Here is a 27,516-nt window from a genome sequence, read left to right as displayed (position 1 = left end):
AAATCTGACTAGAGGTTGAAGTTAGTGTTCATTCGACTTCAATGTCCTTTTGTGTAGAGTATTAGATTAACAACATCATAGACACCTCTTTAGATCAGAAGAAATACCAGTCCACTTGATAAAATTTTTGTTTGTGTGTACAAGTCCTAAACCAAGACTTCTTTGAATTAGCTGATGTTGGTCCACACAACAAATGAAAATGTAAGATTTTTTTTCCCTTAGAGTTATCAAAAAAATATAAGGACTGAAAACTGGACTAAATACAAAACTGTAGAAGCATACTACTGGCCATAAATGAACCACTGACTTTATTGTTTATTTTTGTTATTTTTGCTGGTTAAAAATACAAGTACGCTTTCAACTTAGTAGTGCTTGACAGAGGACAATCTCACTAAGAAATGCAGATTTGTGACATGTACTTGAAAATGCATGCACTAGTAAATAGGATGTTGTTTTTCTCCATGTAACTGCTGTAAGTTAGCATTAGTAAGTCAGCTTTCCATCCAAGCCATATTTCTATTTCTTTGGCTTATTTTTTCCTGTATAATCATCTGCAAGTCATTTGTTTCTCATCTGTAGTCTCGTGTCTTAGCTATAAAATCTACATTAAGACCAATGATTCGGCTTTTTAAGATCCTGTTCTGTCAGGAAAATCCATTGAAATAGAATATGCAGGTTTGCAAAAACAAATGATTGTATATTAACTTTGATACATTAAGAAGTAAAGCAGTATCTGGCACGATTATAGCCATGTGTTGTTGACTAATTGTAGTAAAAAAGGCAAATCTTTTTTATTTTTCATATTTTGGGGATTATTTCCACTTCAAGTGTACCTGGGAGGTAAACATGGATATGTACAGCCAGTGCATATGTGATGCATTAATATATTACATAAAGAGACTTACTGTATTCATAAGGGCTGTCAGGAAGGTTGCATAACATTCTTTTCTCACAGGATTGCTGAGTATACAGCAGAGCTTTTATAAATACAGAAGACAAGGTTTACATGGGTGACATGAAACTAGTAAAAGTTGATAGGGATCACATGCTGACTCCTCATGTGGATACTAGAATTTCACATGACTAGTAGAGAATTAGTGTCAGCAGATATTGCAGCCACTGTCTAATATATTTACGTTCAATCTTTCCCACCTAAACAAGCATTAAAACTTTTCTTAAAGTGTAAGCTGAGAAGCAGCATGCAGCATTATTGCCCTAAATGCAGAAGACCACTTATTTTAGTTATTCTGAGCAGGAAGATCAAATAACTGATGATTCTCTTTAGAAAGAAGAATGTTGCAGTTTTATCATGAAACGTTCTGAATATGTGACTTGATAGTTACATTGCTAGAATACAATGAAAGCAGGTATCAGGATAGTTGTAAAATTTTGTGTGTGTGTTGTGTTGTTTTTTTTTTAATTACCATGGTTTAAGTTGTTGACACTACATTCTCTTTTTTTCGAGGCAGATTATTATTGGCCAATTCAGAGAAACATACCTGTTTATAGGAAAACATGATATTTTTATCCTTTTTCAATACTTTATCCGAAAAATTTGAAGATTAACATACACAGTTCTAAAATCTAATGATTGCCTGTTGGTCTGTTTTGCTGGGGGAAGGATTGCCCTCTGTCTTTAGTATCATCATGCAGTTTCAGTGTCCCAGTTCTGCAAAAAGTTATACATTGATATACATAGAAATTGGTGAAAATGGCTTGTGCTTAGAATGTCCTTAGGTATCTTGAGTTATAAATTAATATGATCACTATGCCTCAGTTTCCCATGCGTGCAAAATGCAAGAAGTCAGGAGACTTCCTCAGTGTCAGGGTGTTCATGGCAAAGCCAAGAATAGAACCCTTATTTCCTGTCTCCCAGTTTTGCTTTCTGTTTCAACAATTAAATTAATTCATGCTAAATAGATAGCAATACGATTCATGATGATGGATTACGTGCAAAGATCTTTATATGCTGTTGTAGATATGCGTGATTTTTTACAGTAACTCAGCAATTATCATGCTTAGCAGTGTCGGTCCAGTCAAAAACCTGACTTCAGAAATCCTGTCAGTGAACTCATGGCCCAAGATCAAGAGTCATGCATGTGTTAAAATGCAGAGAAAATAGAGTTGAAAACAAAGTTGTTGTTCTTCTACCTGTTTGATACTGGTTCTTGGAAGTTTTTACCAACTCTTTAAATGGTTATTGAATCAACTTTTTTATTTTTTGGTAGTGCAGCTTTGTTGTGCATTAAAGATCTTTTCATTTCTTTCCCACAGAATCATTTAAAAATGGAATGGAAAAGATCTGCTCATTCATCTGTTAATTTCTTTGCCAAGATATGGCTGTTCGCCTGTGGGTTTTTTTTTTTTTTTTTTTTTAACTAACGCTCTGTCCAGTTTAGTGCTAAATGACTCATGTGCTGGAACTTCCACCACTTGCATACTGAGACTGTTCTATAATCTAGTAAAATTTTACTGAGTGTTTTTCTGATAGTCACCTTCCTGTTTTTGCTCCCTCTCTCCCCTCCCCCCATCTTTTATTCTTAAACTGCATATTCGTTAACTTAGGGTGAATTGATTAAATCTGTGTTAGAGTAGAAAGAGGATCTGAAGGCTGGGTGTCAGAGTGCAGGATGCTGTTTTTCCAGCTTGCCTTCAGAAGTTACTTCTTGGGGCATAATAAGCACTTCTGTAATTAAAGGTGTGTTTTATATCTCCATTTATCATCTGAAAATGTGACTATAAAAAAATGTGTATTTAAATAGAAACCTTGTGTATTTAAATAGAAACCTCTTGTATTTGAGCCTCATTCAATAAATAAGCTAGATTAGTTGATCTCATATTTACTCCATGCAACTTTTCTTGGTTTGCATTCATCAGTGAAAACCTTGCACTGGTGTCTTAATTGGTCTGTCTTTATTGACCTCAATGTTGAAAAATACTGACTTGATACACAGAGAACTTTCCAGTTAGTATGAGCTAAGTACAGAATTTGTCTGTACGGGCACCAGTCTTTACCCTTTAAGGACAACAGAACCTATCTGTGAAACTGAAAGAAAAGTCTCGCACAAAAATATCTGAGTTGGCTGTGCATGCTGAGCTTCTCTTGAGGTTACTGATTTAAAAAAAAAAAAAAAAAGTTATGATAGCATTGTACCCATAAATGCATCTCATGCATGAAATTCTTAGAATAAAGAGGTGAGAAAACAGATCCTTTGTGTGCAGGCTTTTTGTTGTTGCAATAGCCTGGAAATAGTCCTTTCAGTTTTCACGTGCTGCAGCTTTGGTTCCAGCGTGAAACAGAGCAACACACAGCACTGTAGTAGTGTAAAAACAGCAGTGTCTCTACCACCTTGTTCCTAACTATCCACCGTGCCTAAATCGCCCACCCAGAGGGATGAGGGGTGGATGGGACTGTTTGGTGTGGGTCGTGCTCTGAGGTCCCAACTCTATGTCACCTCTGCACGTGGATGCTGCTGTAGCTGCTCTGTGCTTGCTCTCCATCAGGAGCATGGAAATCATCTCTGTCCCGGGCACCCCTAGGGCTTGTGACAGCTAGCCCCATTGCTTTCAGCCTGGCTCTTGGGGGTGGGGAGGATTGTGGTGTGATTTTGGGGGATTTGTGACAGAGTTGAGACTTTCTTGGGGGTCTTGTGCTGCTGTGGGAGCTGCTTCCTAATCCAGAACAGAACCCCTCAGTCAGTCCCGTTGAGCCAAGCCTGGTAGGAAGAGTTGGACAGCTTGATCATTTTTGATGTAACCAGACCCTTGTTAAGACTGCAGGCAGCACAGGCATTGTGGTTGAGAGTGCATTTGCAACGCCAGTTTCTGAACACCTGCTATTGTGGTAGGAGATGTTTTTCAAACAGCATCTGAGAAGCAGATAGACTTGCTGTGAGTTAAGCTTTAGCATACAAGAAGAATTTTCCACTTTCAAGGAGGTTAAAAATTAAACCAGTGACTGTGAAGGTAAATTGGGCAAAAATGTCATGCTGTTGTATTTTCTTCACTGCCCTTTGTAAAAATAGAGTGGACTTGCAATTGAGTGTGCACTTGAGTTCAGAAAGACTTTTTTTTTTTTTTTTGTTAAAGTATAGAGTTCTTGCATGTCAAACAAAATAATGTTCATTGTAGTGGAGGTAGCACTGAAATCTGCAGTGCAGAGATGGCTGGGAGGAAATGTCAGTGGCGGTCTGTACCTTCCCTGTTAGAGGCGGCAGCTGGATTGAGATCGGAGCCTGAAAGTCAGCCTCCTGTCATGTGATTCTTAACGTCTTTTGTACTTTTCTTACCCCCAAGCTTGTGCTTTTAGAAGGAAGAAATACTGTTTTGATTAATTTTCAACTAGGTCACATTGAATAGCTGGCCTGACTCCGCTTTCCAAATGTCATGTAGTAGTTCTGCCTGTAATGAATGTAACTTCTATTGTGTGACATGACTTGAGTCTAGAACGTATTAGAAAGAGAATAGGCAGGGTGTTTCTAGTGCTAAATAAGGCTGAGAGCAAATAAAAAGCAGTGTTCTTGGGGAATAGAATTAATAGCAGATGCATGAGTACATTGAAGCCAACTGGCTGAAGCTATTTTGCAATCATAATAATTGAGTAAATGTGTTGTAGGTGAATTAGGTCTTCTGCTGGGGAGAAGAAAAAAAAAAAAGAAAACCTTAGCTATCTAAATATTCATCAGTCACCTCCTCCAGCTTTTTGGAAGATGTCAGTTACCTGCACTCTGTGGGGTGTTTCTGGCATCGTTGCTACGTGGGGGCAGGATGCTGTGGAGGGAGGCAGGCAGGACCATCCCACTCTACGAAACAGCCGATCTTAAACAAACCAAATACTGAATAGAGGTGGCAGGCTGTGCTGAGTCCTCATGCATGTTCATGTAACACATAGAGAATCCTTTTGTACGTAACAAAGAGCAGAAAAGTATTTAGTTTGAGAAATGTTTGTATGTATCACAATACATTCAACTCAAGCATATTATTTTTGATGCTTTAAGAAACTGAGGTGTTATTTAAAAAAAAAAAAAGAAATCTAACAAAAAACAGTGTGCAAGAGCAATTGTTATATTCTTGGAAAAGATTGAATAGTTCATGATGCAGGATTATCTGCAATTTATTCATTGAAATTCATGAAATTGTTGGCAGACAGAGTTTGCATCTTGGAAATCGTAACCTATTTGTGATACTAAATTTCTTAATAGTATGTGTGGTAGTACAACTACATGCTGTGCAGTTATCTTCTGTCTTTTGTGTGGGAACAGCTGTACTTAATACAACTAGAAGTTCACTATGGGGTTCAAATGCTGTCATCCTGTGGTTATTTGGTGTCAGACTACACTTGTCACGTTGCCTGTTTACTTCCCTATAGCAAGTCACTAACTTGAGAATATAAAACTTCTTTCATATTTAGTAGACAAGCACTGCAAGTCAGCAGCTTTCAGTTTGGGGAGTTGAAGTGCTATTTTAGAATTTACAGGTATGTACAATTTGTCTTAAAACTAGTCAGAGAAGTAATTACTAGCCTGAAGAATTGACGTGCTTTAAATCTGGGTTTTTCTGCTCAACTGGTTATGTTATCAGTGGAGGTAAGTCATATGCCACTGTATACGCAGGTTGTTGCATAGGACAGCCAGATAACTTCAGATTTACGGTGGTTTTACATTGGCAATAAAACTGTAGATAACTTAACCACTGTTGAGATATGACCCAGAGGGCATTTTCCAAATTGGCATTTTTAATAGTAATGGCCTTGAACTGTTTGTGGGTACACAGGGAATATAATCCAGAGTTTCTTGGCATGATAAGCGGGTCATTTCTGAAGAGGCAATTTAACTTCCTGTACATTCAGATGTCAGAACAGTAGTGGCTGTTCTGTTGAGAATACATACTTTGTTATAATGTTTCTGGAACATTTTGAAACTGCCTTTGTTTCTTAAACTAGGTCAACAATTTTGGTATCTCCACTGAAATTGCATTTCAGAGCTAGAGATTTGTCTTCTGTACCATGTATTTTTATTTTAAATTAGCTATTTTTCTATATATATTATAGCATAGTATCTCTTCTCTCAGAATACTTGTTTCTAAAATTGTACATCTCCACCTGGTTCCTTAAGCTTTATTGATATATAATTAAACTTAATTTGGGAAAGGTTTTTTTATATATATAAAAGACATACCAAACAAACTTCATCTTCACTTTCAACCAAAAGATTAATAGATAAATATTGTAAAATGAAAATATTTGAAAATGTTCAATATTTTGTTTGCAATTAAATTTTTCATGCTCTTGCCTTTAAGTGTCTAGATAAACATTACATCAGTGTTTTGAAAAAGACATGAAAGAACTCTCTGAGGTCAAATATTTTTTGTAAATACCCGAACTGAATATTGAGTATCATTTGTAGTCACTCGGAAAACTTGGGGGACAGAGAAGGAATGAGAAATAATTTCTTGTAACTGATCTGCAGCTTCTGAGTCAAGCTGCAGTCTGAAATCAGTCCCAAAATAGGATACTGGATTATAGGATTTCCTCTGTGAAACAATCATGTCTAGATAGGTAGTGTTATAGCTACTAACAAGTTTTGTCTATCTGTGCATGTTAATAGCTTAGTGTACACAATCTTAGTGACAAAAATCTCATGAGGACTTCCTCCATCTTTATTTCCTCTTTAAATCACATTCTGTTTTGAAAAATGAGCATTATTTTCAGCAAAAGAAAAGGTGCTGTTGACCTGCAATGCCTAATTTCAGACTGACTGCAACTGTAATATATTTTTTCTTGACCAGCTGACCCTAAAGACCTTTTTTCAGTTTGTGGTTGTTCTCCTTTGTATAGGCTAGCTGTTTCAGGTTTGCAGAGGTAAGAATTTGTTACCTTTGTGGTTATTTTCATATTTGCTGTATTACAGCATGATGGTCTTGGTCATGGGAATGAAGTTTTTTGTGATCCCTGCAGTTTCCGAGTTACATGTTTTGTGTCTGGCTTCTCACAGGTGCGTGCACATGTGGACATAGTATTTTGTTGTCTTTTGGTATGTAGAAATGTATAGGAGGGGTTAGCTGTGCTGTGGAAGTCATGTGTGCTTCTTCCTTAGTAGTTCTGTTTCAGTGTATTGTGGGGTTTCTGTGGCGTTTCATGTTTTGCTTCTGTTGTTTTGGCAATTGTTCAAGGATTCTAGAATTAGGACACTTTCCTGTGTTACGGCAGATTTAAATTATAATACGCAAACCCAACTCTTTGTTTCTACAGTTATTTTTAGCTTTTCTTTTTGCTTGAGTGACTTGAGAAATGTCTGGAGGCAGAGAGGCAGCTATAGCTGTATAATGCTATCCCAAGATGAAACCTGACCCCAGTGCCTGGGCGTCACGTTGGGCTGCATGTCACGCAGTGCTGCTCCAGATACTGATGGCAAAAACCTCAGCCAGCTTTTCAGATGTTGTTCATGTGCTCCAGTCTCAAAGCAAGCATGGCCGTGGCAAGTGTTCTCACATGTACGTGTATGTGTGCTTCTGAGTAGAGCACTCTGTGAGACTTGCTTTGTCAGGTTGGTGTAGGTCCCCATGCTCGCCTTCACAGTGAAGTCGCAGCAGGCCCATTTAGCACTTACCAGCTCCTACCAGTTTCAAGACATCTGTGTCCTGGTTCTACCGTACGCCTCCATGACATCGTGCTCATGTGGACTATGGTTATTCTGTTTCTCATCTGTTTTCTGTCCAAAGGTAGATTTCATCTGAAATCAAGCAAGTATTTTAATATATTGCTATGAAATGTCTAGTCAGGAAAAACTGACCTCTCTGCAGAGCAGCGGCAGCCTGATTTGTACAAGTAGGGGCAGGTAGGGCTGTTGTGTGAGCAGTTTGAATGGGCGGTGACCATGAGTGGTGGGGTTTGAGGCCCGTGTCTGGGATCTGCATGGGGCTGCAGCATGAGGAGAAGCGTCTGAGGGAGCACCGAGGAGCGAGGCCATCCATGGAGATGGAACTGCTGGGCCCTGTCTCCAGCTGCTGCACATACACCTTCCTGACATCCTGCCTTGCCTTGCTAGGCTGGAGTGATCCAGCTGTCTTTGAAATTATTTTAAGTTTCCTTCAGCCATTCCCCATCTGCACACATGCCTGCACGTACGTAGAGTTCATCTGAAGCAACAATAGAGAAACTGATAAAAGGGCTAGAGAATAAATATAGAGAGATGACAGGGCCCTAAAGGCTAGTAGATGAAAAATATGCGCTTCTGTGGCTCTTTGAAGAGCTTTGAAGAGAAAGCAATTGCTTCTGGTACATCAGTTTTCTGTGGAAAAAGAATTATTAAATGCTGTGAATGCCTTTTACCTATTGTCATAGTAAAGAACAGGTAAGGGTCCCTTAAATATCTCATATGGCCTGTCAAGTGGTTGGTTGTGGATTTTTTTTTCCTGTGGGCCATACTACTGTAATATTACACTGTTAAAATAATGGACTCCGTGGACCTGGATGTTGATTGTTTCCTGTCATTACTTCAGAAGTAATAATTGGAAGCTGTTTAGGGATTTTTTTGTTGTTGTTTCTGTTCTTTACAGAAATTATACAGTTTTCAGATCCTTCATTAGAGCACTAGTTTGAGGTTGTTGTTTTTTTTTTCTCTAACTGGTATTACCTGTCAGAATTAGTAAGGAGATTGGATGAGAATAGAAAAAAAAAATCTGTTGTGTTATCTTCCTTTGGGTTTGTCAGCTAAGAAGATAATGTTATTGGCCAATTGGAACTTTCAATACAATTTTAAAAATCATGTTACACGGTGTGAATTGACAGGAAATGTGCAGTTAGATTTCTTATAAACAGAGGATTAGATTCTCAAAGGCTTCCACTTGTTATAATTTGTCCTGTCTAAGAAAAATTCCATTAATATTATGCCTAGAGTTCATCTTCGGTAGAACAACATATTTATTTTCTTAGGTTTGTCTCTCTGTTATTTAGTAAATTTGGCTCACTAGTTGTCTGTATATATTCATCTAGCAGTTCTGCACTATGTTGTTCTGTGTTGTGGTTTTCGAAGAGGGAAGTTCCTGTTTGCACGTATGGCAGATCTGTGTCTGGGAAATAATATAAGCTGTGTGCATCAGCTCTTTTAGAAAACTGCATTGAACCCATGGAGGCTTGGAGGCTGGACCACTTAACTGAAATAATTAAATTTAGCAGAGTGGCTATGGAGTTTAAAAAAAATAATAATAATAATAAAAAAAAATCAGGGAATTATGGGTAGGAAGGGTTTACCAAAAAAAAAGGTATGACACTCATCAATGATAAGAACAACTGTTTGAGCTTTATGTTACCAATGTTATAAAGATGTTTAAAGACCCTGTACTTTACGCTTCCAACTGGCTTTCCTGACTGTAGCTGCTTTATTGTTTTCTCTTAGAGAGAGATGCCTGGTATTTCTTCTTACTGGCTTACTGCTGTTCCTTTTCTGCATCTTTTGTTGCCATACCTTCCTACAAACCTAGAACATGCAAAATGTTCAAAACCATATCAAGAAAAGGCTTATATAAAAATAGTATAAATAAATAAAAATGTATATTTAAAAAAATACTTTTTTACAGTATCAAGACCTATGCTTTAAATGTTTAAAAATGCATGAGAAAGTCGTAACTCAAACTTTGAAGACACTTACTCATTATCTTGAAACTTAAGCCCCAAGCATATGGCAGGGAGGGAAGAATAGATACGGGAAAGTTATGAGGAAGTGAAAAATGGATTTCGGCCTCACTCAGCCTGCGCTGACGGTGAGTGTTATCCCTGGTCTGGCAAGAGCTCTGTGCAGCTCCGGTTTCTTGGGGTTTGAGAGTGCAAAGATTGCTGCTGCTTTCAATGCACCAGTTACGTCTCCAGCAGCGTCTGCTTGGGCTGGGGAGAGGGAGGAAGGGTGCTTCTGCAAGTGCCTCAGCACTGCCAAGACAGCCTCTGGTGGAAAATTCAGGTATGAAGGCAACTTTCTCAGTAAGTAGCATTTTTCTAAGCCTATGTTGCTTGTCTTATAGGTCATTTTATTTCCAAAAGAAGTTTGAAAATAAAGCTAGCAGGGAAGTAAACACTTCCCACTTCCTTTGAGAGCTGGAAAGCATCCACCAGTTGCTACGGCTTAAAGTCCATGGAAATGGTGCATGAGCTCAACCTGTTAGTTTGGATACACCTTAACCTCATCTTGTCCATAAATATTCAAGTGACAGAAAGAAATGAGTCTGCTAAGCAGTTAGAAGAAATGGTACAGCTATAACATAGATTTAAAGGAAAAATATTAAAAAAAAAAAAAAGAAAAAGAAACAAAGTCTTAAAAAACAACTCTAAAATGATTGTTTATTAATGAAGGATTGAAACAAGTGATAGCTGTTTGGGGCATGTAAGGCAAAAGAAAATAAATTTATGAAATTATTCTTCCATATCAAGAATGATTGTAAATTTCATTTCTACGAGTTAAAAAACTCGTAGTAGTCCTAGATACGACTTCGTGCATACATATGCATGCCATGGTACACCATGACATGCTGTGACATGTCATACTTAGTCATTACTTTGTATATGTTTCACTTTTTTTTATTATTTTTTTCCCCTCTCCTTAAATAGTAGTTTGAGCTTTGGGGCAAATTAGTTAAATTCAGATGTTAACACCTGCAGTCATTTTCTTTCTCTTCCTGTGGTTTTATTTGCTTCAAGTAATTGTCATAGCCTTGTTACCACACTTCCTGTCTGAAGCTATAGCAAACAGTTACACAGCCAGAGGATACAGAGGTTGACCCTTAAAAGGAACTTTATAGGTGTTTCTTAAAAACAGTAGGCTTTTCTTAACCTACATGATTCGTAAGTAGCTTTATTCCAACTGTATCCTCCACAGCATGCAGCGTATCCCTCTTTGGATCGACTAAGGTAAATGCTCTCTGACCCCCTTTCTGTCACTAAGTGTGAAGAGCTCAGAGGAGAGAGTGTCTGACTTCAGTTTTATCCTTTCTTATTTCCTGCTCTGTTTAACTTTTCTGTAGGATATGAATATTTACAGTATCAGCTGTCTTTCTTAGTAACAGAATGTGCTCCACACCCCTACTAACCACGGAGGCAGTGTTTGCACTTACCACCTTTATGGCTGGTATTTAACAGTAGGCAATGGTTTCTTTTTTTTTTTTTTTTTTTGCATTAGACCAGCTATTTTTGAATAAACTTCAGAGTAATGAAAATAACCTGTTTTTCCCTTTGAATAACAATGTATCCTCCTCTTTAGTATTTCATTTTTTTCATACTAAACATTACTGTAAATGAGATAAAATTAGTGTGTACAAAGGATGCAAGATATGTGGCAAAGAAGTCAGCAAATAGCTCTGCAAGTTATTGGATCATGAACTGAAACAAGTCAAATTCAGTGTTCAGGAAGTTCAAACTGGAAAAAAGCAAATAGGTGCTTCACCATTGATCACCATTTTGACTTTCTAGTTCAGGTAGAATAAGTGCATTGTCCTTTCAACATGAGCTGTGTGGTGTTCTGCCACTCCGAGCACCTCAAAGCTGTGGAAAGAGCAAAACCCAGGAGTGGTGGAGCTGCTGTCTTCAACTGCATGCTTCAGTTGTGGCGCCAGTGTTGTCCCCTTGATCTGGCAGGTCTGCAGGGATGAACACAGGAGCCCTTGTGGTGTGATTCATTGATCACATGGTGCCACGTTAACAGCTTGATCCTGTAATGAAATAGGGAACTGTCTGTGAGGTTCTGTGTAAGTTTTAGGATCTCCATAAATGTGGCCAGATTTGGGGGTAGACCAGGCTTTGCAGCAACACTTTCTTAGGTAATTGTTGGAGGACTGGTATTACATAGTTGTCTGGCTTGTTGTTGTCTGTAGGTCAGTGTAGTGATTTTCCTTTCTCTTTTGCTCTTTAATAACCATTAATTTGGAAAAGGAGAATTTCCCCATTTCAATTTGTTCTTTAAACAAGCTGCTAGCAGCATAAGAGAAGTGCAAGTCTGGTCCTGTTGACTTTGCAGTATTGATATCCCTTTTTGCCTTCAGCTGAATTGTTTTTTCTTTCCATTTTGGTGCAGCATATTTATACCCACTCCTTGGCCGCTGTATAGATCACGTTCTTAGCAGGGCGGGATGTATAAAAATCCATTATTCTTTAACAGATACCTCTCAGCCTTTGCTTGTCCTCTGAAGGGTGCAGTTAGAGTCAGTTTTGTCCATACTTAGTGGATGTGTTTTCCTCCCCCTGCCATTTTATTTGTAATTGAAAGAGAACATAATGAGAAACTGCTTGATACTGCTGGTAGAACCAGTAAATTTAAGGCAAATGTGGCCCTCTATAGCTTATAGAGTAGAAAATTGCATTTTTAAGAATAAACGTATAATCAGAGAAAATTACTTGTAGTCTCTAGCTTAGTTTTGGCATTTGGTAGCTTTTTGTGTAAGGGAGCAGGTCGGTTTTAGAATTACGTCCTTGAGGACTCAAGTCCAGCACGATGAGTGCGACTGGGTGGAGAAAATCTTGTGCGCACTCGAGTATTTTGTAACCAGGAAAAGCATTCCAAGCTCAGAGAAGCATGGCCAAGCCTTTCAGTTTTGTTCCCAGGGCTTCAGCTGAGCAAAGCGCTTAAAAGCTGTGGCAAGAGGAAGAGTGCTGTAGCTACTAGCACGCAAGTGAGTGGGCCAATCAACAGAGGAATTTCCCAGCCCTTTCCATGTATGTGTTTTGTACAGGGCTGTAGTAGCTGGAGGAAGCTTAACCCTTTGTGAAAACAAGAATGTGATGTGTTATATCTGGATCTTGTCAGATCGGGAACAAGCACCAGTATTAAAACTTCAGGAGCTGCACATCAAAATACTGCATCGCTTGCCTAACAGGAGGGGATGCATGCAAGACTCCTGCTTACAGCTTGTGCAGGTTACAGTATATTAGACTTCAAAATGCTGTGATTTTGAGTACTTGCTTTTGCAATTGCTTGTAATCCGAATGGCTAGAGTTAGGGGAGCATTGCTACATTTCAGAACAACTTGGTGCCTGTTAGAAGCAAAATCCTTAGTTTTAAGTAGAGATAAGCTGTACAGTTGCTGGGCAAAAAATGTTAAATGTTACATGTTTAACAGAAATTTACCATGTTCTAGTTCCAATTTTGTTACATTTTAAATCAAGTCAAGAAAAGAATTACGTGGCATGCAAATCCTGAAATTGGAGGGAACAGCAGTGTATATTCTTACCAAGTTTTTCTACGTTAGGCTCTGGCTATTTAAGGTTGATCCAACTTTAAGTCACTAGAATTGAGAAAATGATATGAAGTTACCTAATTATGATGTGAGAACTTCCTTAGAGACCTTTAGTGTTTTAAGTTATTTCCTTTTAAGTTTTATACTATTGCGGTTCACACCGTTGGTTGATAATTCCCATGTTTGATTGCAGCTTCTTGACACATACATGGGGTTTAGATGGCCATTTCTGAGGCAGAAATCATCGTCTTAAATAATGAAAATAAATATCAGTACTGTATTAAAGCCTCTTCTTGAAATGAGACCATCAAGCCAAAGGTCGTATAGAAGGATCTTTTCTGTGTATTTTTTTTTCATGTCTGTTCAAATTGCTTTGATCTGTGTGGTATTAGTGATGAGGAAAGACAGTAAAATATTCTTTTTTTCCGTTCCGACATTTAGGTAAGAAATGCATAAAAACTTACTTTAAACACTACTGATAGTTCTTTCAAGGGTAGGAGATAGAAGTACTTTTGCTGGTGTTTTCCTATTTATGTGGTGTTACCACAGCACACATTTATTTATTGAAGAACCTCTGTCAGCCTCTGGAAAGGTAAGAAGTGGGAAGGCTTCCCAGAGGGTTTGGACTTAGTACAAGAAGGGTGCTGCTGTTTCTTCGTATGCGCATCACAGCCAACAATCCTGGAAAGTACCTGGCTTGTAGTAGCAGCACAGTACAGTGACTTGGCTTGTGTGCAATAAATTAGGGACCTCGTGGCTTACATGTGTCGTGTGTAGGGAACTGATGAAGGCAGCAGCAAAGCATGACTGCTCTACCAGACAAGCAACTCATGCAAGCCACTCAGTGTGTGTATACAGATACATACCTAAAGATGTCACTTGTGTACCCCATGGGGTCTCCAAACCACTTCACTCTGTGAAGAGCTGCATACAGAAAGCAATGCATAGGTATGCACATACAAAATTTCTATGAATGAAGATGCACCCATATTTAAAACTATTAAGGAGTGTGTATGTGACTTTTTCCGAATATTCTTTCTTTCACTTCCATTTCCCTCCAAATTAATTGTATGATAGATGGCAAGATAAATGACCAAATTGCAATCTCGCTGGAATTTTTATTGTACTCTTAGTGAAAGAAACCGGGTTGGAGATTAACCAATTAATGTTATTTTGGCAAAGGAATGGTTGGAATCTGGAGCCTCAGTTGTTCCACATGAAGAATTTTGAAGATTTAAGGAAACGGTTTCAAACTCTACAAGTAATCTCCTATTTTGAAGTCAATTGTACATGAAACAGCAGGATCAAGAGAGAAGGCAAATGGTCTTGAGCTAACCAAGTTTGTCCTTTCTGCAGATTTTTTTCTTGGTATTTAGAAAAACATGCTTTTTGTTTGGCAGCTGTGCTACAAGGTTGGTGTTAATTGTATTTAAAACTTGCTTTGTAAACGGGTTGTGTAATTTTGCTATGAAGATACATGAAGTGCCAATAGGCAGAATTTCCTAAGTTAAAAGGGTGTATGTGTGGTCAATTGTCACTTTCAAAAATGACATTAGAAAGTTAGACTCAGATCAAACCAAGATTGCTGCCAGAAGATTGGACACCGGTCCTCAATACTGCTTCATCTAGCAAAAGCTAGAATCTAAACCTCATCTGGATTTCTGTTAAATGCCATTTGGAGTAGTCATTGTAGAAATAAGCATGTGACTTGTTTGCTGGTACCTCTTCACGCAATGGTTCAAGATACCACCAAGATATCACGGATGTGGGTGGCTCTTTGGGAGTATGAAATTCTGTATCTTATTTCTTTTTGATATAATGTTCTTCTGTTTTCAGGTTCACTTAACGCTAGGGACCAAAGAAGCATACTTAACACTTCCGTGGTGCTGGGACCAACCTGCTGAAAGAATACTCTGAAATAATTTTCTAACTTCACCGTCTTCACCTGGGACTGATTTGTCTGTCTTCAGAGAAAAGCTCAAGAGAGAAGAAGAAATTCACATTGGAACAGTTATAAATAAATCTATTTAAAGAACTTACTACCTGGAGATACGTTTACAGAAGTCAAGTCCTGCTTTTCATCTGCGTACACACTTCAGACTGTAAACAATGAGTGAGTTCTGGTTGTGTTTCAACTGCTGTATTGCAGAACAGCCTCAGCCTGTAAGTATGAATATCAGCACCGTGTTGTTTGTAATGAACTGTGTTGCTCAGACTTTCTGTTTTTGTTACAGCTTTTTAAATTAGTGCTCTTTGACCAAACTCAGTGAGAAGTAAGGAACTAACTAGTGGCTTAGCAGGGACAGAAAAATGTTTGTTGTGCATGGATGCCACATACATTTCTTCCTATCCTTTATCTCATTTCTATCCAAAGTCTTTCAAATGCAAGCCGGTATGTTTGAACTGAAGGGGGGGAAGGGAAGGAGGGAAGGGTGAAGAGGACCTAACTTGGCACTGCCAAAATGCAGAAGGAAATCTGGACATGTCATGACTTCTGTACTGTATAAGGCCTGTCGTGAGGTGTGGCTGGACAATGGTGAAGGAAGGGAATAGTTCTCTTAAGAAACAGTATGAAATCCAGTACACCTTAACTGAAGTCAGGATTTCAGACTTAGCTGCTTTTTTAATTTTTAGATGAAGTCTTTGGAGAGTGAAGGGATGTTGTCGTGCTGTGGATATTTTTGTCAAGGATTTAGAATGTCTCTCGTGTGGAAAAAGTACACAGTGAACAAAAGAACATTTTAAAGCATACATAAGGAAAAAAGTACAGAAATACTTTTAGGTTTCTTAAACTAGCTTTAGGGTGTGCATTAAGTCCAGTGCTGTGGGAGAAAGTCTGCCTGCTTGAGGGTGGAATTGACAAGGAGTACAGTTAGCACTTGGAGAAAAAATCATTGTATTGTGTGACATCCAGGTCAAGCTAAATCAATACATAGAAAGGACAGTCATCTTGCAAATATGGCCACTGAAGCTGAATTGCAATAACTAAGAGAATCCCAGAGAGAATAGAGCAAACTCACACGGTCAGTTGATATTTGGCTTCAGGGAAGCAAAGGGATTTAAAATAAACTACCTATCTGATGACTTAAGAAAAAAACTGATAGCAATTGACCTTGCTCAGTACCTGAACAATCCTTAGGTGTCAATGCAAGGATTAGAAATTTGACCATTTTAATTTCTAACAAATACATGCAGCTTTATCTCACTCTTAGTCCAGTAGGGTTGAGGGAGATGAGCTCTCAGATACCAGCATGAGAAGTTTCAGTCCTCTCCTCCTGCCTGAATGCTGTGCAGACCATTAAAATGCCATCCATCTATAGCCAAAATTAGTTGCGTAGTTTTTTGGATTACATATTTCGATTGAAAATAGCATGACTTTTAAAATCTTTGAGATATAAAATGGCATATTGGATTTGTTTACAACAATCTTCAGTCTTACTCCTTATTAAAATCTTGATTCAAGCTTTATGATGCAGTTAAGCTATTGCCCATAAAATACATGGCGTGCTAATGCAGCATGTTGTAATCTGTGAGTCACAACTCATGGAAAGGGCAGAGCATATACTTTAAAAGTGGAGAAGAGGGAAACAACCCATTTTTGTACACTTCTGTTGATCCGGTGGTGTGCATTTGCTTGGAAAACTAAAGCCATCCGTATGTTTTTGAGATACAGATAGCACTTTGCAGAGCATTGTTCTTGAGATCGGATGTTCAATTGTTGTAGGAGCCTGCACATTACAAAGTGACAAACTTCTTCAGGACAGGTCTCAGGAAAAAAATCTTTGTGGGCCTGCCTGGTTGTGCTGTACCATGGGTCCTTAGCTGTCCTTCCACCGCACAGCTGCTCTGCTCGTTTTACAGCGTGCTGTTCTGTTGTACAGCCCTTATTCTGCCACACACTGTTGCTTTGAGTATTTAGTCAGATACAAATGCACCTGAATAAGTACATGAATATTTTTTTCTTTTTGACTCGTAGCAATGCATATACTATCAGTGTAAGCAAACTCGTGAGCCAGACAGGTGGTAAGGAGACGGTTCAGGAGACTCTCGTGCTGAAAGACATGCTATTTTTTCATAGAATCATAGAATCACAGAATATCCCACGTTGGAAAGGACCCATAAGGATCATCAAGTCCAACTGCTGTCCTTTTGTCCTGTCCAAGTCCTTCTTAAGACAATTTCTATACTTTACATTTTTATTACTTCTTATTGTTCAATGTATTGCAAAATTTTGTGACTATGACACTGAGGCTCATCCACGCATGCAGGACCTTCTGCTTTGCTTTATTACAAGGGAGGCAAAAATCACAGTCTTGCATAGGAGGTTCTTGTCCAACCCTACTGTACCTTTAGCCTGTTGGTGTAATCCAGTCCAATTTCTCAGGAGAAATGCATAGTCTGCGCAGTTTTATCTCTTTCATGTGCCGCCTTTTTATTTTACCTCCTGCACCTCAACCCTTTCGTGACCTCACTAAGAGTGTCCCAGCTTTCACTTTCAAGCTCAGCCATAAAGCATGCTCCTTTTGTGGAAGGCGTGATGTGGTCTTGCAGAAACACCAGAAACTAATGGTCTCTCAGAATAATACCTGAAACCAGCAAGTTACTTGATTTGCTACTTATTCTGCAAAAAGCTTAAAACATTCTTTTTATTTTTAAACTTACATTCTCTGAAACGTGATTCTTTTCTCATAGTCTTTGTCAAATGCCTGTGCCTGAGACCCCTTTAATGTTATTAATATTGACATAAATGTAAAGGCTCTTAACTGGATCAAAAAGAAAACTGAACTTTGAGTAACTGCATGTGTTCCTGTGTTATTTGTAGCTTCCATTGAGTTAAGGTCTTTTCCACCTCTCTTGAAACCCAGGATGTGGGAACAGAGTTCCTTCTGCTTTATTCTGGCAAAGTGCTAGCATATCAAATGAGGTGTCTTGTGTATGGCATCTTCTTTCTTTTCGGCTGTAATGGCCTTAAGATAAAAAACGCATATGTGTACTGAGTCATTTCAGTCAATTTTACAGAAGACTGTTATTCAGACTGCACACAAAGACATTTTCTGGGTCACTTCCATTACTTTGTAGGCCTTCTAGAATTGCATACTGGTGCTTTCCAGTTCCTTTCCATGGTTTTGAACCGTGCCTTTGCAGACAGATTTGTAAACTTTATTGCAATAAAAACACATTGCTCGCCAAATTTCAATGGCATCATCTCTCTAACAGCATACCCCAGAGCAGTACACTAACAGTCTTGTGGTATATATTAGTGCACTTGGGGAGGTTCCTTAATTAAAAGGCAGTATTTACATATTACCATCACCAATCAATCAGATTTGATTGAAATGTATCACTGTGCAGTTACAGCCTCTTTCTGTCTTTTGTCAGAGCTAAATGGATGCAATGTGTTGCCTTGAAATGAAGCAGGGGCTTCTTGGAAAACCGTGCTTTACTCTGCTAATGTTATTTTGGTTGCTAAATATTCTTCTCAGTGTTTCCAAGACTGCAGTACTCGTAATATGATCATTAAGGAGACATGTTTGAACATGAATCTGTATCACTCTGAAATAGGATGATAAATGGAAGGAATGGACAATGCAAAGAAACAAAACTAAATAGTGATACAGTTGAAGAAAGTATGTTCCTGTGGGTGGTTTAAGTCTTGTTTTTTAATACCCTGCCATACCCCCTTAGTACCCCAATAGAATGCTGGAAGGATGCAAACAGAAGCTGAGGGAAGGTATTTTCATACCAACCTCTAATTTTCTCTTGTCAGATTTTGTGCTAATGTATTTCAGCACAATGAAAATTTCAAACAACTAGCTGATTTCATCTGTTTTCATAAGGTGATAAGGAGGTGATATTAATCTGTTGAAGAAATAACTATGTGCTTTTTTTTTCTTGGTTCTTTAAATAGCCTGAAATTAATCTCTTACGATCTGACCCAAGCCCTTTTTTATTTTGAGAAGAGTAATACTATGTGAATGCACCAGGTTTCTTACGCTTCCCACAAACACTCTTTGTAGGTTCTGTAAGCTGATCTTGAACTCTCCAGTGACGTGATGAGTGTTTCTTCCCATGCATCCTATGTGCTGTAGTCCTATCCACTGCTGTGTTTCGGTAAATTCTGCTAAATCCCAACTACCAGATGCATTGCTCGATAGCAGGAGTTCAGTGAGCCTTTTGTCTTGCAGATTTCAATAGACGAACGTGGCCTTAGTTTCTTTCCTAGGCTAAGCTTGTTGCTTACACCAGGAGCCTGTTTTTTTTTCTTCACTTTTTTGTTTCTGTCCTGTCTGTTTTTAACTTGCAAAGTTAATTTTTGGTCTGAGAAGTCTTTGGTCACAACCTGGTGCACTCCCACCTAATTTGGGCCACCGCCCAATACAATTGAGCTCTTTATTTTTCTTTGACCTTGCATTAAAATTATTGCTCTGCTATAAAAGAATAAAGTGTACTTTCCTCTGTCTAGCTCTGAGTTTCCTTCTCCAGTTAGTTTCTTCTTTGTTGCTTCTCTCCTCTTTAGAGGTTTTTATATTTTGTCAACCTTTTCTTATGGTTTTGCTGAATGCCATGCCATAAATGCTTAAAGTGGTTAAGAAAATTTGTCTCGTCTTTTTTGATGTACGGAATAGAATTGACAGACCTGGATATAGAGTGAGAAAGCCCATAAAGGCAGGGAAAAAAACAACTTGTTTTCGCATCAGGCCAATCTTGTTTGTTATCTCTGGTTGAGAGATTAAAAAATGAAAGTTGGGCAATTCTGAGAGGTGGCTTTCTGCGCAAATGATTTCAAGTTAGTTGGTAAAACAACTTCAAAACTTCCGCTGTTCAAGGCTGTTTTCAGTGGTGTCCAGTGCCGGGACCAGAGGCAGTGGGCACAAACTGGAACACGGGGTTCCCTCTGAAGATCAGGAAGTATTGCTGTGCTGGGTGGGTGACCCAGCATTGTCATGGGTTGCCCAGAGAAGCTGTAGGCTGTGGACTCCCCCTCCTTGGAGCTCTTCTCAGGCTGCCTGGACATGCTCTGGGTGTCCCTGCTAGAGATGGCCTCCAGAGGTCCCTTCCAGAATGGCCTCAGCCATTCTGCCAATTCTGTGAAAGTTAAATTGGATCAGTCAGATATACTGGGTATTCCTGCCTTAGCATTTCTGAAAAATACTCTGTTCTGGAGACTTGCACAAGATTATTTTTTTTCTTTTTCTCCCAGTTTCTGGGGAGAAAAAGAAGAGTAGATCAAATTCATGTTAATTAGAAGAGGTGGAATAATTTTAATAGGCTAGCACACATGACCCATGTAACAAAGGAACACTGCTGACAAAAACTGACCTCCTCACTGGTGATAATGGGAACAGTGCACATACTGCTGTATTTATTGACTGATCAGTGCTGCAGGTGACATAAATCATCTTGACACAGGTTACTTAAAGAAGTTTACCATCGATATATAGTGTCAGCTGTAGCTGTTTTTCTAGACGAGGGGTTCTGTCTATAGCCAGGGATCCATCTTTACCACTGTAGCTCTCAGTAAATTGGGCACAGTAAAGATAATTAAGCATTCTGTATGCGTAACAAATGCAGAATAAATCACCCTCAGTGCATAATAAATGAGATGTTTGCTGCTGAAAAAAAAACACTGGGTCAGCTGCTCCATTCAATTCTGCCATGTTTCTCAAGCACAGGTTCTGACTCAAAATGACCAAAACGTTCAGGCCCTCCAATTCATCAAGTTTGATCATCCTACCACATCCAGTAAGCCTATGTAAGACTTCAAATGTAAAAAGTGACAACTCTGCAGAGCCCTCAGATTTCAAAGTTGTCATATTGCATTACGTACTAAGCTGCCAGTTTCAGATGTTTGAAATTCCTTCTTTTTTGCTCTTCAGGGATGTTGTAGAGCTAGCCTGAGGGAACACCTTATTAAAGGGGGGCAGAGTTAAATAAGCAGCAAAATACTTAGCTTTTATGTCTCGAACCTGATTTCTTTGTGCTACTCTTAGCCTGATTGGGGCTGCTTTAGATTTTCCTTTCAAATTTAAATTAGTCCCCACACATCTTGAAATCTGTTGTGGTGTTCGAGTATAAAACCATTTACAAAGAAAACAAAAAAGAGAGGCAGTATTCTGCATGTATGTATAACTCTCTCCATGGAAATTAACTGAATATTTTGTGATACTCTATTATGAATAAAGCTGTGACATTTTTAGGAGCTATTGGAGTTAGCTGTATCAATGCTATTTATTTAATATAATGCTAGTTGATGGGATGGAAACTGGCTTTTTTTTTTGGGGGGGGGGGGGGGGGAACAAGAATAATGCCAGCTTTCTGTTGATGAAAAATGTGTTATGCCATTATCAACATATTTGAAGAAGGATGTAATATGCCTTTTATATCTACAGTCTCTGTAGAGCTCAGGCTTTCTGCTTGAACTCAGGAGGGAGTAGATAGTATCCTTTGATGTGGACAGCAGAGTCTGTGTTTCTTTTTAAATCTCCATATTTTTATTTATTTTTTTTTAAGTGAAAAGACATCTTCAACAGCAAAACCCAGTATAAGTCATTGACAAAAGGAACTGCTACAAGAAATGATTGATGCAGTCTAACAAAAGTTAATAGTTTTGCAGCCAGCCTTGGAGAAGATGCTGAGGCATTTCTGAAACAAACAAGTCCAGAGCAATTTCTCTTTTTTGGATGTTTTTTTTTTTGTTTTTTGTTTGTTTGTTTGTTTTTTGGAAGTTGGAAATGCAAGAGCTCTGTTTTTGGCATGCTTTATTTTTTTATGCTTGGAAATACAGCAGATTGTTTCCCCTCTTCTCCTGCTTTCCAGATTGGAGCAGGGCGAGTAGGTAACCTGAAGACAGCAGCATGTAGTTTTGAGAGGTATTACTACCTGCCAACAGCTAGAGGCAGAGGTAACTTGGGCGTATAGTGTGAGAGATTTATACGTCCACAGACTCCAAATGGAAGTATGCTTTGTGTTAATGAACAGAGAGATAAGTTGTTGCCTTGCAGCTAAGTGTTCAGCCTTTTACCTTTAACTATTTTCATACAAAAGGGAGTACAGAGTAGAAACTTCCTCTGCGATCTTACTCTATTTTTTTGTAACTCTTCCGTAATGGATCTGAGATACTCCATTGGAGATCATTCTTAAAACCAACATACAACTGACAAAATATAACTCACAGGATATGCATTTTAAATGGCTGTTTTGAATATCTTCATGCAATCTTACATTTTGAATTACTAACGTTAATGTTTCAAAATAATGGAAATTGTCCTTTTTCAGACTGTTTCCTTAAACTTCTAGCTCCGAAGTTCCTGTTGTGAGTCTTGCTTATGTGAGACATGCATGATAGCAGAGTTCCCATTGAATTGTATTGTAGCTATTTTTCAAGTATTCTCAGAGGTTTATAAGGTACTCCTCAAGCCAGCAACTTTAATGCATAATTGCTTGCAATGATTTTCTCACTTTCACTTTCAGAGTGTCTTAGCTGATCCCTCTGAACTGTTGACTTGCATAGTTCTGAGTTGATGTCCCAGCACTGAGCAAGGGGAACAGAGGAGTGGAGGCTGAGCAGAAAAAAATAAATGGCTGAGCAGAAAACACACTGATGCAGATTTAGGGAAGAAATGATTCTCTGGACCATTCAGTTTTGCTTTTTTCAGATAATTTTGGAGTTTTTTAGCTGCTTGGGTGTACCCTCAGGAGAGCTGTAGTTTACAGTGGCTGAGAACAGATAACCATCTCTCTTTGTCTCTTCCCCCCAAATACACCTGTAACACCCAGTGATTTGTAGGCATGCTGTGCACTGAGAGTGACCTGTCTTCAGAAGAGAATGGCTTGCGTGGAATTCTTCTAAATACTCCTCGGCTGTTTCACATCTCTTGTTGCAATTGTAATTAGCTTGTTCAGTCTCAGAAAAATAGTGTGGTTTCACAACACACTGTCTTCAGCACACACATGGTCTTCATAATTGGTTTTGTTTGTTTTTTCCCCTATTGCCTGTGGTACGGCTGTTTTTTAGTACGAGTGTAACCTTCCTTCTTGACAAATGGTTTATTGCAAAGGACTAGCCAGTTCGTACGATGCATGCATTGGTGTTGGGGTGCTGTCAAATCGCACTTTTAATTTTGCCTTATCTTTGACAGGCCTGCACTAGGTTTTTGGCACAAAATGGGCACAAGATGGTTTAGAGTTGGCATTTGGCTGCCTTATAATGCAGAGGAATAATTTGGGACCAAACTGGGTTGTCCCTGGATTGGTCAGGACCGGCACTGTGGTGGCGTGGTGTGGCACTTGACACCGCAGTGCTCTGGCACCATGGCGCTGGGCCGCACGGAGTGGCGGCCTGTAGCTCACTGTGCCACCAGCATGGCCAAAATACAGCTCCTGGCTAGGGGCTGCTCCCCCCTGCTTCACGGTGGGGTGTGCTGTGGTACGTGGCTGCCTGGCTGCACTGCCCTGAAAGAAATTGTGGCCCCTGAAGTCTTCCTGCTTCAACAGCAACAAGGTTTCTGTTGGGCCATGACTATGGTGACAGCTGGTCAGAGGTGAATGAGCTGGAAGTTCGTGGCGGTGTCTTCTCCTGAGCTCTGGGTGCTTCTCATCGTGTCCCTGCTGGAAGCCCCAGGCGGTGCCGCTGCTCAGGAGCTGAGGCCTGACTCAACTGGGGGGTCGGCGATATCCTTTTTTTGCAGCTGGAAGATGCAGGGCCAGTTTCCTGGGAAGCTGTGTGGTAGTGAACAGCGACCCACCTCCTTCCGATCCTCTCGTCTTAAATGCCGAGAACAGAAAAGCTGGCTGGGGCATGCAGGAGGAAGAGATGTTAATTGGGAGGTTACGCCAGTATGATGCAAATTTAGAGATGGTATAACTGTCATTTTGAAAACCCTAAAGAGATACAAGCTTTAATAATTATCTTTACCTCATTATGTATATTTGCATATACCTTGTGTTTTGGGGGTGCTTTATCAGTTTTGAGAACTGAAATGCTGATGCTATCATGAATTAAGTTCCCTGAAGAAAGCACACTTGGCAGTGTTTGACTGGGAACTAAAGTTGTGTGTGAAGGGAGTGTATTATTTATAAAAGGAAATTACTTTTTATGATTCATAAAGTTCCTGTAAACTTAGGTAGCTTCCAAGCCAAATCTATTCCAGGTAAATTTCTTGAAAGACCCAAAAGTCTACTTGCAATATTAATATAGGGTACGTTATTTAACTCTGCTTAGAGCAAATATTATTTGCTTGGAATGCAGGTTTCTGTACTCTAGCAACTTAACATTTAATGCCTAGGCTCCAGGATGATGGTTAGATAGTGTTTAGCGACCAGTGTTAAAATGGGAGCAGTGAATCCTGGTAGGCACATACTCCAACAAGTCTGCTAGAATATGCACGTGTGTGTGTGTGTTTGTAGTATGCTGGACTGCTTATGATTGTGCTTGTATTCAGCTGGGCAATGCTGAGCTTCTGAGGAGAAAAGGAAATGCCAAAACAAGAGCAGGCATGCTGATCTACAGAAAGCAGGCAAGAGAGCTTCACAGGCCCTTTTATTCTCCATGGAAAAGTATCAGATGCATGTTTTTCTTCTGTGATATCAGAATTAAGCTTTGAAAAATTAAATGGCTCATCAATTTGTAATGCAAAGGAAGATTTTGGGGGAGGATGGAAAAAAACAGTTGTCTGTATACTTAAGAATGTAAGGAAGTGGGACTTAGATCTGAGAGAAAAATTAGGGGTACTTGATTATTGCTTTTAAAAGCTGTGTTTTAAATCCTGTCAAAAATGAGTAAGCCCATTCTCCTGTGTGGATATCATCTTTTCTATAAACTAAACATAAAGACAGTGCAAATCTTAAAACATGGTGCAACCATTACTGGGTTGCGATCAATAGTGAGTACGAGGAGCATCGGGACTTCTTTTTTTACTGAAAGTAGTGCAGCTTAAATGTAACGGCAAACGTTTATTCTCACTAGATTTTAAAATGGATTATGTTAATTATAGATGAAATCTGTGTTTTGTTTTTTTTAGATACTATTTATTTGTTCATTTCAAACAGCTTTTTATATCTAGAGAGATTACTTAAAAGGCAAGAGGAATTTCTGAAGTACATAATGCTTGTACGAAATAACTGCTTAGTAGCATCAGACATACTATTTTGCAAGTATGAGGCCATCTGATTATCCTTTGAAGACAACAAAATTGTATGCTGATGGTATGAGGTTTCATTTCACCAAAATGACGCTGTGTAGTAAGTTTGTCTCCTTCTTGCTTGTTCTCCCTGAATTTGACACCACTGCAAATATTTATTTCTGATTAGTCAGTATGAATGGAAGGCCATACATCAGTCTGAACCATCTTACTTTTTATAATAGGAAAAACAATCAAGTAATTACATTACGTAAAGTTATATAATAACTTACGTAATTTAGAATTGTTTAGCTCACATTATTCCTCAGTGAAAATGAAAGAAAAATGATACAGGAAATAAGATTATTTTGATTGTTTCTTATATCCTTGTATTATTTTTTTAATGTAAAAAGACAGGCAAAACTTGTCCTTGCACGCATGCTCTGAAAAAAACTCTAAAACCTGTTTTCACCATATAGTGGTTTGTTGCTTAAGAAAATGTACATCGAGCAATCTGCTTTTACAAGGAGACACCTTTGAAAATATGTAAAACTTCCAGATGCCAGGTCTGCAAACTCAGTCTAAGTTCAGAGTCAAGCTGAGTCCTTTTCCCACACTGGCACAGTAAGTTTTCTGCAAGTAATCGCTTTGCTTCAGCTCATTGGAATTTAGTAAATAATTTGGTCATGCCCAAGAAGGAATAGAATTCAGCATAGGCTCTTAGCCACATTGGCCCTGCAGGCATTGCAGGGGTGAATGATTTTAGCAATTTATTTCTTATAACCAAACTCAGCAGACACATTTATGTTCACAAAGTGTAAGACTAGAAATGCTTCAGGATGCACTAAATGTGGTACGGTTCATGCTGTAATTGTTCCCCAGCCATACCTAAGTTTTATGTTCTGTTTATGCTTGTTCACTTGTTTTAGTTTCTTAAATAAACACGTTCTGTAACTATATGGTCTCAGAACACAGAGGAGTGACCTTGAAGATGAAGCCTGCAGAGAAACGAAATTGGAAAAGGCAGATAGGTTTGTTTGGCTTTCTCATTTTTTTTCTTAACGATTCCAAAGAGGGAACGTTGAGAGCATTGATGATAGCATGTGTCTCTCTACTTTTTGACTTTTTCAGTTTTTCAGTTTGCAGCTGGAAAACAAAACCCCTTTGTGCTGTTCTTAGAGGAAAGATGTAGGTGCTTGCCCTTTGGTTTTAAAAAATATTAGATTAATAAAAAGTACTTAGAGATTATTTGAATTTCCAGTGTAATGTGTTCAAATTAGCACCGTAGAGCTTAAAAGATGGTTGTTTAAAATTGTCTAGAATGGTGTCATAGAGCTGTGGTCACTTCTGAAGCTGTAATGTTTGGTTCTCCATAAAAGCTGCTGGTACATAAAGCAAGTATACATTGTTTTTATAAGGATAAGCTTTTAGAGTTTCTGTAAAGCTATATAAACTCCCCTTTTTCATGTGGGATTTTAACAGAGCTGCTGCAGATGATTTAGGACAAAGGAAAGTGAGGGAATTGCCAGAAGTTGAAGTGGCAGGATTCCTTAATACTGCTCTATCATCTTCTGGTTAGGCAGCCTTTGGGATCCTTTACAGAGGGAACTTGTCAGTCAGGTGTTCTGTGTAGTGAGAATAGCCGGCATCACTTGGGTGAAATTCCTGCCTGGACGTCTGTCAAATGGCAAAGTTTACAGACATCTTCAGGGGATCAGGACAGAGGTAAAAGTCACTCAAATAGAAAAGAGCAAGGAGCAAATGCAGCAAGGACTCTTGAGAAGTAGGCTATGGGCTGGAAGTGTCAGTCATCTGAAAGGGTGAAATCCCTCTGGCTCTCTGTGTCTGTGTGTTCATTTCAGTAGGCAGTGAAGAGAGGGATTTTGAGTGCCAAAGAGAGAGCAGGAAAAATGTGAAAAGGGACCACCACAGCCTTCTCAATTATAAAAGTGTTTCTATTGCACTGTATCTGAAGTGTCGGGGTGAAAAGGCTCTAAGAAGTTCTCTGTAGGCTACCTGTAAAGTGGCTGCCTGTGCTTCAATATTACCATGCCATACAAGTCAGACGCTGGCTGTGAAAAGTATGACATTTCATGTTGTAACATTTCTTCTCGTCCAAATTTATTTTGATATGGTATGCAGTTGTTCTTACTCTAAAATGCTGAAGCTATCAAGAAGCCCA

General features: G+C 38.9%; 2 protein-coding genes across 2 annotated transcripts in view; both read left to right on the top strand.

Annotated features, from left to right (window-relative positions):
* The window catches only part of LYRM7 (LYR motif containing 7), an 85,418-nt gene extending 70,041 nt beyond the window's left edge, over nucleotides 1-15,377 (top strand). The window contains exon 7 of the transcript XR_005261608.2: nucleotides 15,052-15,377. The gene's annotated coding sequence lies outside the window, so the exon portion shown is untranslated. The remainder of the gene's footprint in view (nucleotides 1-15,051) is intronic.
* CDC42SE2 (CDC42 small effector 2) overlaps nucleotides 15,237-27,516 on the top strand; it is a 32,786-nt gene continuing 20,506 nt past the window's right edge. The window contains exon 1 of the mRNA XM_027446290.3: nucleotides 15,237-15,378. Within this exon, the coding sequence (XP_027302091.1) occupies nucleotides 15,325-15,378 (54 nt within the window). The 5' untranslated portion in view covers nucleotides 15,237-15,324. The remainder of the gene's footprint in view (nucleotides 15,379-27,516) is intronic.

This window comes from Anas platyrhynchos, chromosome Z (assembly GCF_047663525.1).
Source record: "Anas platyrhynchos isolate ZD024472 breed Pekin duck chromosome Z, IASCAAS_PekinDuck_T2T, whole genome shotgun sequence".
NCBI classification, from domain to species: domain Eukaryota; kingdom Metazoa; phylum Chordata; class Aves; order Anseriformes; family Anatidae; genus Anas; species Anas platyrhynchos.
Note: the sequence above shows the minus strand (reverse complement) of the source record. Positions and strands in the feature narration are given on the sequence as shown.